A 10,534-nucleotide genomic window follows, 5' to 3' on the forward strand; every position below is an offset into this window, starting at 1 on the left:
TCCCCCTCTCCCCCTACGTCTTCTCCTCCTCCCACTCTCTCCCCCCTCCCCAGTATATCCAGATGGTGGTCACTGCTGCTGTGGCTGTCCAGCTCCTCTATCCCAGAATCGACCACAGTGTCCTGCCAGTCTCCAGCCTTCACCACGGAGGAGGAGATGCGGGGATGGGGATGGTGGTCTCCGCCAGGCTTGCCCGCCGAGGTGATGCCCTGCCTGGGTGCGGGAGCAGTCATAACCAAGCTGTAATCGGGGCACTCTGCGGAGGCGGTGGTGGTGGTAGCAGCAGCTGTGGCGGTCATGGTGGTGGCATAGCTCATGGTGGTAGTGAGGGTGGCAGCGCCCCGGTCCTGGGCCAGGGTGATCTCTGGAGGGGGGGCGCCCATGGAGGGGTTAGCGGGCCCACCGCTGTAGTAGGGGTGGGGCTGGGGATGGGACATGGGCTGGGGTCTGTGGAGGGAGGGGGCAGGGGTGATGGTGGTGACGGTGTTGGAGGAGGCCGGGGGGAAGATCTGGGGGGAGGGGAGGGTGGGGGAGAGAGCTGATTGGGTCAGGTTGGCTACCTCGCTGTCATACGAGGTGAGGCTGGAGGCAGCCGAGTCGCCCGCCTGGGGGGAGGGGAGGGGGTAGCCCCCCCCTATCGGGGGGACCTTGGGTGAGGGGAGGGGGGGCGGTGGGGGGGGCACCACGGCAGAGGAGGGGTGTTGGTGTTGTTGTTGGGGTGGGTTTTGGTGTTGTTGTTGGGGTGGGTGTTGTTGTTGTTGGGGTGGGTGTTGTTGTTGTTGTTGTTGTTGTTGTTGTTGTTGGGGTGGGTGTGGGTGTTGTTGTGTTGGGTGTGGGTGTTGTTGTTGTTGTTGTGGTGGGTGTTGTTGTGTTGGGTATGGGTGTTGTTGTGGTGGGTGTTGTTGTGTTGGGTGTGGGTGTTGTTGTGGTGGGTGTTGTTGTGTTGGGTGTGGGTGTTGTTGTGGTGGGTGTTGTTGCGGTGGGTGTTGGTGTAGGTGTTGTTGCTGTTGTTGTTGTTGTTGTTGTTGTTGTTGAGGATACCTCTGCATGTCTCTCTGCCCTCCTCTCTCCGGCTCTCCTCTGCCTCCATTGGCGAACTGTAAGGGAGGGGGCAGGGGGTCCTCGAACACAAACTCATCGTCCACGTCGATGGAGGGGGCAGGTGGGGGCAGAACCATGAGCCCCAGCCCCCCTCCTCCCCCCTCTCCCCCAGGCGTGGTGTGGGCGGGGCCAGCGGGGAGGGTGTACTGGGGGACGTAGGTTGCGTTAGGGTTGCTCTCCATCTGCAGGAAGGAGGGTCTGCGAGGGGCAGGTTGGGGGGGCGGGCCGGAGGGCTGCAGGATGGGCGGGGCCGGCCTGATGTCGTACACGCCCTCCTTCTCTCTGTCTCTGTCTCTGGGACCTGGTTGCTGTTGTTGTTGGTAATACTGGGTCTGGTACTGGTTCGATCTGTCCTCCGAAAAACGGACTCTGAGACCTTCTCGGGCTCCCGCCTCCCGCTCCCTCTCCCGCTCCCTCTCCCGCTCCCTCTCCCTCTCCCTCTCCCTCTCCCTCTCCCTCTCCCTCTCCCTCTCTGCTCTCTCTCCTGCTCCCCCCCCCAACCCTCCGCCTCCCCCGCCCAGGCGTAGTATCCGTGGCGATTGCGGGCGGCTGAGGGAGGTGGGCGAGGCGATGGCGGTGGGGGAGGTGAGGTGAAGGGGGACGGGGGAGGCGTAGCTGGACCCCGTTGGCGTGGGGAAGAGCGAGGGCGCCGGGGAGGTGTGGCTAGAGACGGGGCCGTAGCTGGGAAACGCCCCCACGCTGGACATCTGACGTCCGAAGTGTCTCTCCTCCCGGCGTGTCCGTCGGTCGTCTTTCAGAGCACGCTCCCTGGCGGCCAGGGCCAGCCCCAGGGGGGACGAGGGGTCTAGAACCTTCCCTGTCAGCGGGTGGATGAAGGTGGTGGTGGTGGGCTGGGTGGTGCCGTAGTTGGAGGGGGCAGACCTGGGCTGGCCGTCCTGGCCCAGAACTGGCACTGGGGAGGAGTACTCTGGCAGGCCGAATGCTGGGGGCATGCTGCTGGCGTAGTGGGCATAGTTCTCCCCAGAGAACATACCCTCATCAATGGACTTGGACGGGCGGAGCCGGGGGCTGGGGATCTCCATCTGGGAGCCCTGGTAGTGGTGGTGGTGGTGGTGGGGCTGGGGGTGGGTCTGGGGCAGGGGCCTCCCCCCTCCACCACCTCCTATTCCTCCTCCTCCACCCGCCTCCCCCTGGATGTCCTCCTCGGACGAGAGGAAGAAGGAGGCGCTCTTCCTACGCATGTCCCGGAAGCGTTCCCGGTCTCGCCTTGCCGCTCCGACGAACGCCGTCCCGAACTGCGACTGGTTGGTGTTGAAGTCCAGGTTCTCTAGGTTGTGTTGGGGTGGCAGAGAGGGGCCGCCAGGGGATGGGGATATGTTGGGGACAGAGCCCGGGGGCTGGGGGGGTGAGGGGGCCACAGGGGAGGGCAGGCCAGGGGCGGTGATGGTGATGGAGGTGGTGGGGTCGGGAGAGGCAGAGGGGGAGGTGAGGGGGTCGGGGTCGTCCATGTCGGGGGGGGGTTCAGCCTCCATGCTGCTTCCCTGGCTGCTGCGGCCACTGCTGCTGGTGGAGGGGGCCTTGACGATGATGGTGGGGATGGGGATGGAGCTCTTCTCCTTGGCCGCTGAGCTCTTCCCCCCTCCCCCTCCCTGTCCCTGGCCCCCACGGTGGTGCCTCAGACCATCCTCCACCTTGGGTTGCTTCATCAGAGCACCCTTCCCCCCCCTCCTGCCCCCCCCAATCCCGGCCCCCCTGCCGGCCCCTCCACCCCTCTCCCGCGTGCCTGGGTGTGGGTGGTGCTGCAGGGGGGGCTGCTGCTGCTGCTGCTGCTGCTGCTGCTGCTGCTGCTGCTGCTGCTGAGGTTTTGGGGTAGCGCTCGTGGGTGGAGTCGCACTACTGTAGCCCCTCCTCAACCCCCCCATTTTGCCCCCCCCTCCTCTCCTCTGCACCTCGGGCTCGCCCGTGTAGAGCCCCACCCCTCTCCTGAGGGTGGGGGCCATGCCGTGCTGGTTCATCCCCCCGCCGGGACCGGCGCCGGGACCCCCCCTCTCCCAGGCCGTCTGGTTGGCGAGGGCTACCTGGGATTGGAACTGGTAGTGGGCTTGGGAGGAGGGGGCCTGGGGCATTGCCTGTTCCCCTCGGCGTCCAGGGTGGGGGCCGGCGGATGGGGGGGGCTCTGGGGCCGAGGTGTTGGGGGGTGGGGGGATGTCCTCGTCAGGTCCAGGCACCGACAGGCTACGAGCCAGTTTCATAGCTGGGGCGTGGAGGTACCCCCTCTCCTCCTCCGTCACACCTGCATAGGGACACAGAAAAACAGAGATTATCTATCTATCTATCTATCTATCTATCTATCTATCTATCTATCTATCTATCTATCAATCCATCTATCTATCCATCTATCTATCCATCTATCCATCTATCCATCTATCCATCTATCTATCTATCTATCTATCTATCTATCTATCTATCTATCTATCTATCAATCTATAGGAAACCATCACAAATCATTCAACAAAGAACAAGCAGTAAAAGCCAGTGGTTTTCTAAGCTGTCCTTGATCTAATTCCTTATTTCATAGAATGGAAACACTGACACATTGAATTAACAAAGGTCAGATGCACTCTAGCACAATGCTGTTCACGCCTATTTCCTTCCCTTGACTTCACTAGTTCAGGGGAGGCTGGGGGACATAGAAATCTGAGGACAGGCTCATTGTAATGCATGGAATGGAATGAGGAATGTTATCAAACACGTGTGATACCAGTCCTCATTTCGTTCCATGCAATACAATTTCTGCCTCCACCAGCCTCCCCTGAGGTAAGTTTTATGACAGCAAGGTCTTCTAGACATCAGTAGGAGTCCTACCAATAGATTTTTGCCGCAGCATGGCTCCGTGTTGGGGGCCATGCCCTGGGGGAAACTGGGCGTGGTTGTACCCAAATCCTGGTCCTGATCCTGGAGCCATCATACCAGCCGCTGACTGGTCATAGGTTGGCTTCAGGTGATGAGAGAAAGAGAAAGAGAAAGAGAGAGAGAGAGAGAGAGAGAGAGAGAGAGAGAGAGAGAGAGAGAGAGAGAGGGAGGGAGACAAAGACAGACAGACAGACAGGTGAAGAAAGAGAGAAAGAGAATAGGAGGAGGGAAGTGTTTACTCATATACATGACATACATGAATAAACAAGCATGACATTGGCAGTAACAGTGATTTAGGGTGATATGGATAAAGCAATCATTCTAAAAAGAGTTATGCTACTATATGTCTGGGAACAAAGAATAGGCCCAAAATCATTCAACTGCAGATAGCGGGTTTCAAAGATAACGCAAAAACATGACGTTTCTTTTGCAGCAATAATGAATATGTTATATCAACCAAATAATGCTACATGCTACAATGCTACATTCCAATATCACACTACTGTAGCATACCATTTAGAATGCATGGCCAATACGTTGCTTCATTTTGAGTGGTATGAGAGTGTGGACTTTGGAACAAACCAAATGTGTGATTCTGAGAGTGATGACGGTGTAGCCACACTCTCTGTACTGTCCGCAGCTCTGTGTCATTCAGAGCACACTAATTAGGTGGTTCTGTACTGTACCTCATTGGGGACGATGCTCTTGCTCCTGTCTCTCTTGCCCCCGTGGCCCCGCTGACCCTGGCCATCTGACGTGCTGATGGTCTGCTGGGCCGCAGCCAGGATCTCATCCAGCTTATCTAGTCGGGAGGGAGGGGGGTGGTGGTGGTGGTGGGGGGGGGTGTAAGGAGAGATGGGGGAGGGGGGGGGGGCAAGAGGGGTAGAGAGAGGAGAGAGAGGAGGGAGTGAGTGAGAGAAGAGAGAGAGAGGTGGTCAACTCTCACTCCAGAAAGGTCGGGGGTCAACTCTGACTTACTGAGCGCCATCTGATAGACAGTCCTCTTCTTGTCAGGGACCTGAGAAGACTCGTACTCTATAAACACAGAGGGAGAGGATTCATGCAAGGATCAAACCAGCCTCATGTTTAATGAGGTCCTGAGGCAGATGGAGGGAGAGATAGAAGAGAGAAAGAGAGATTGTCACCTGCTTTCTTCTTCCACGGAGAGGCTGTGGTATAACACACATAATTAGAGAGAAAGATAATTAGAGGAACAGATAATTAGGTCGGCTTATGTCTATAGCCATCTGCATGGGACAGGGGAGGCTGGTGGAGGGAGAAATCAGAGAACGGACTCATTGTAATGCTTGGAATGGAATGAGGAACGGTATCAAACACATGTGAATAATGATACCATTCCTCATTTCGTTCCAAGCATTACAATGAGCCTGTCCTCCGGTTTCTGCCTCCACCAGCCTCCCCTGGTATGGTATGGATAGATGATAATGAGGAGATACATACTTTAAACAATGATGATGATGATGATGTTGGTGTGGTGATGAAGATGATGATGATGAGGAGGAAAACAATGATGATGATGAAATCATCACACGAGTCAATGATTTTCCCACCTTTCTCCACTGTTGGTTGTCCCAGGTTGAGCAAGGGACAAAACAATCAAACAAACAAACAAACAAACAAACAAACAAACATATGATAAACAAGAGGTTATGAATGTCAGTGATCTGCCTACTCTATCACTAAAATGGTTCATTCAAGTGCTCCTCTGAAACTCTGAGATCTCAAAGGTACATGAGTTGCCAAGTTTCCTAGTTCTGCAGGGGGACTTGAATGCAGCATTAGCAGGGGAAGCTGGTGGAGGTAGAAATCGGAGGACGGACTCATTGTAATGCATGAAATGGAATGAGGATGGTATCAAAGACACATGTTTGATACCATTCCTCATTCCTTTGATGCCATTCCTCATTATGTTCCATGCATAACAATGAGCCAGTCCTTTCTACCTCCACCAGCCTCCTGTGGTAATGCTGCATTCAAGTCCTCAGCGGAACTAGGAAACTTGGCAACTCTCCTGAGCATTAGGTACAAGGTTTCTACAAAGACAGTTAGTCTTGCTTGACTAGGCTTACATGGATGAGCTGGTTCAAGACTTGGGGCCTGGCCAGTGAGACTACAATATAAGTGATCATTAAGGTGTTTCAGTTATAATGATCTCTACAGGTTTCTCACACAGAGCAAACATTCAGAAATCCTCTCAAGAGAGGACAGCGCTCGTTAAACCAATAGTAATTAAATAAAGAAGTCACACCTACCCGATAATTCCAAAAGCTCACTGCACCAACTCACTTAATAATTAATGTATGTTTTAAATTAACATTTTCTTTCATGGGTCAGAATTTTAGACTCAACCATTCCTTTAGTCTCTCTCTCTCACTGCTCTTTTTATTCCTTCCCTCTCTTCCATTCCTCCTTCATTGTTGTCTTACCCATGTCTTCCAGCTCGGAGGTCATCGACTTAGAGCGCAGCGCGATGGCTGGAGTGGTCAGTCTCTTGGCCTGCTGGGTGACTAACAGAGGAAACAGGAAAACACAGTCTTACTGTTTATTACTGTTTTATAAATATGACATAACTGGTTATTACTGTGTTATAAACATGTCATAACTGGTTATAACCGTGTTACAAAGACACTATCAGCTTGATTGTCATATTATATATATTATATGGTGATAACCTGTATCAGTCAGTCCATCAATCAATCAATCAAATGAACTGTGTTGGAGAAATACTCTATGTAGAGCATAATGAAGTGTATATATTGCATGAATACTGTATACATGAACTGTATCACATGGAAAACTGCCCAGGGAGGGACCGCATATGGAAATTGCCCAGGGGACCACAGATTTTGCTTTGTAGTGAATACGCAACACATATGTGCATGCAGGGTCTCTGAAAGATAAACTAAGATCACCTTTCTTCCTGGTGGTGTCCTCCATCTCGGGGTTGCGTGCTACCATAACAACCTTGACCATGAGGCTGTTGCCCCCCTGTCTGATCATGTTGACCACCTGTCTGTGGCCCACCTTCACCACATTAAGACCATTCACCTGAGAGAGACACGCATGGACACAATGTCATGTAATTCAAAACTAGACACAACTGTCATGTTGCACAACACACCCCTTAGCCCTACTCCTTAATCACCTGTGAAGATCTGAGATGATTGGATTAGGGGTTAATTTGGGACTGGAGCCCAGTGTTCCATAGGTAGGGTTAATCTGGGACTGGAGCCCAGTGTTCTATAGGTAGGGTCTGGAGCTATAGCTAGGACTGGACTAGGGGTTAATCTGGGACTGGACTAGGGGTTAATCTGGGACTGGAGCCCAGTGTTCTATAGGTAGGGTCTGGAGCTATAGCTAGGACTGGACTAGGGGTTAATCTGGGACTGGACTAGGGGTTAATCTGGGACTGGAGCCCAGTGTTCCATACCTCAATGAGGAAGTCCCCCATCCTCAAACCAGCTCTCCAGGCCACTCCCCCCTCATCCACTGACTCCAGGTACTGCAGCGCAGGGAATGCAGGGGTGGGAGTGAACTCCTCTATAGGAGTCTGAGCTGGAGAGGAGAAGAAAGAGGGGGAATAATCAGAGAAGAGAAGGGAGAAAGTGGGGGATGGAGAGAGAAGACGGATAGAGGGTAGACAAAGGGGCGAGAAAGAGCTGAGAGAGGAAATAAGGGGGGAGTGAAAAAGAAAAGGGAATGTAGGGACTTTAGAGAATCGAGAAGAGAGGCGTTCACTCACCTTTGGCTCCCCGAAGTACGAAGCCGAAGCCTTCATTGTCTTTCTTCTGTAGGAGAACGGTCTTCTCCTTAATGATGTAGTCACTTAGAGAGGAGAAGGAGGGAGGGGAGGGGAGGGGGGTGGGGAGAGAGAGGGAGGCAGAGAGACAGAGGGGGGGGGGAGGAGAGAGGGAGGCAGACAGGGAGAGAGAGGGAAAGAGGGAGGCAGAGAAACAGAGAGAGTGGGATATAGAGAGAGAGAGAGAGATATATGACTTCTCCTTTAGCGACAGAAAGTCTCATTGTCATGCAAATAAAGCATTGGTGAATGTGGGAGACAGCTAGCTAGGCTAGCTACTATGCTGCATCCCATTATGAAATCACACTGCACCAAAAGGATGAGGGGTGCTAGACGATGTCACAGAGCGAGCACCGTGGTACAAAGGGACTGACGACCAGGGTCCGTATTGCCAGGATGGGCCCGGATCAGGGGAGGCTGGTGGAGGTAGAAAAAGGACAGGCTCATTGTAAATGTATGGAACAGAATGAGGAATGGTATCACGTGCGGTGTTCGATTCCATTCCTCATTCTATTCCATGAGTTTGATACCATTCCTCACTCGGTTCCATGTGTTTGACACCATTCCTCATTCCGTTCCATGTGTTTGATACTATTCCTCATTCCGTTCCATGTATTACAACGAGCCCGTCCTCCGGCCTCCCGCCTTCTATCACCTCCAACCTCCCCTGGAGGGATGTGACATGTTATCATTGCAGTCTCCTAATCTCTCTTCATGATGAGGTTTGTCTGCTCACAACATCAAATGCGGGGGGGGGGGGGGGGCCTACGAGAGCGGAGCTTATGGCTGCATGACGATAATGGTTTTGTATCGATTGACATGTCCATCATGTTCAGGTTCTGGTGCGAGCAGTGTCATATTGTGTTGCGGCCACCTGTCACACCGATAGTAAGTCATGCTGTTTCATGACTCTATAACCATGTCTGGTAGTAGTCCTGATTTACAGCTGCAGGACAACACTAGACTAGGTAGCTCAATACAGTGGTACACCAGGGGAGGCTGGTGGGACAGAAATCGGAGTTTCTCCCTCCACCAGCCTCCCCTGTAGTACACACTATAGCGTCACACTTCAGACTGCCACACACAACAAGGTCTCAGCTGATTCCAGCACTGTGACTCAGATAGAGAGCTCAGTAGGACACAAGGCTCAGACTACACTGCCTCACTACCACACACAACAACATGGTCTCTCAATCAGGGGAGGCTGGTGGAGGTAGAAATCAGAGGACAGGCTCATTGTAATGCATGGAACGGAATGAGGAATGGTATCAAACACGTGTGTTAGTAGAAAGCTCAGTAGTACCCACACCCTCCACTCTACAGCCTCAGACTAGACTCCTTCTCTATCATACTCTGTAACAGTCATTACAGCACTTTCCCTCAACACAGTAGACTACATACTGGAGCCTCAGACCTCAGACTGTCACACACAACAACACAGTCTCTCGACCCGTCCTCCCTCATCCATCCTCGCTGCATTTGACCACTTTCCCTTATGTAATCACTACAGAGCTAAATACAGCAGCACACACACAGGAGACTCACACACTCTAAACTGCCACACAACTTTACATTCACATTTACATTTATGGCATTTAGCAGACGCCTTTATCCAAAGCGACTTACCGCAAGTACATTTGTCTAAGTAAGTGAATCATCTATCTATCAGTCATTATAAGAGCAAGTAATCTATGCTAGGACCAGAGGCCATTGGCAGTCACAATGCTAGAAGAAGGAATAATAATAATTATTATTATTATTTATTTATTTATTTACAAGGCATGGAGCCTCACTACAACTACCTTACTGCCACACACACAACCACTAGAGCCTCACACACACTCCGTACTGTCATACCCAAAAACCAGCTCGGAACTCCTTCCTTCTCCCATGCAGGGAGCTCCGTACAGTGTTCTAGGCTCTCACACTCTCGGCTTCCACACAACAACAAGGTCTCAACTCCTTCCTACACAATCTGGGCTCCACACACACACACACACACACACACACACACACACACACACACACACACACACTATTGCTCTATTAGTCTGCCTGGGCCTTCCGTCACTGTGTGATTTGTGGTTGAATCCCAGCAGTTTCTCTCTGAGCTGCCTCTCCCTGTGTATTAGTTGGTGCTGCTCTGCTAAACTCAAACTGACACTTGAGTGTAATCCACAGTCCACATCCACCAAGGTACGCGGCTCACGGCTCACGGCTCACGGCTCACGGCTCACGGCTCACGGCTCACGGCTCACGGCTCACGGCTCACGGCTAGAGCCTGGGAATTCTGACAGGCTCAAACTTTCATTGAACACAGGCCGTAACATGCATAGCTTGGTCCCAGATCTGTATGTCCTCTTTTAGCCCTCCCGGGTTTCTCACCTCACACCACCTCACCTCACCTCACCTCACCTCACCTCACCTCACCTCACCTCACCTCACCTCACCTCACCTCACCTCACCTCACCTGCACACCAGTAGTGGCTGGTGCTTCCCTTGCTGCACATGTCTGTATAACCTGTTTTTCTTGTAATTGTGTTGTGCAAACAAATAAATACAGTCCATATGCTAAAATTGTTGACAAAATAGTCATAGGAGTCGGATGAAGCACAGACAGATCTGAGACCAGGGGAAGTACATGAAGGCCACTAATTATCAGTGTTTCTCAACAAGGTCCTCAGGGGACGCCTAGGCTCGCCTTATCACACGCTGTACACCATTCACAACAGGCCAAAC

At 52.7% G+C, this 10,534-nt stretch overlaps 1 protein-coding gene across 1 annotated transcript in view; it reads right to left on the reverse strand.

The window, feature by feature from the left end:
- Positions 1-10,534, reverse strand: part of LOC310817559 (SH3 and multiple ankyrin repeat domains protein 1-like) — a gene marked incomplete at both ends in the record, with an annotated part of 29,005 nt that overhangs the window by 2,023 nt on the left and 16,448 nt on the right. Inside the window, 10 exon segments of the mRNA XM_083688195.1 lie at positions 36-729; positions 1,042-3,355; positions 3,928-4,057; positions 4,662-4,777; positions 4,954-5,010; positions 5,121-5,144; positions 6,423-6,503; positions 6,909-7,044; positions 7,427-7,551; positions 7,739-7,821. Of these exon segments, the coding sequence (XP_083544321.1) occupies positions 36-729; positions 1,042-3,355; positions 3,928-4,057; positions 4,662-4,777; positions 4,954-5,010; positions 5,121-5,144; positions 6,423-6,503; positions 6,909-7,044; positions 7,427-7,551; positions 7,739-7,821 (3,760 nt within the window).

This window comes from Argentina silus (genome assembly GCF_951799395.1).
Source record: "Argentina silus genome assembly, chromosome: 16".
NCBI classification, from domain to species: Eukaryota; Metazoa; Chordata; class Actinopteri; order Argentiniformes; family Argentinidae; genus Argentina; species Argentina silus.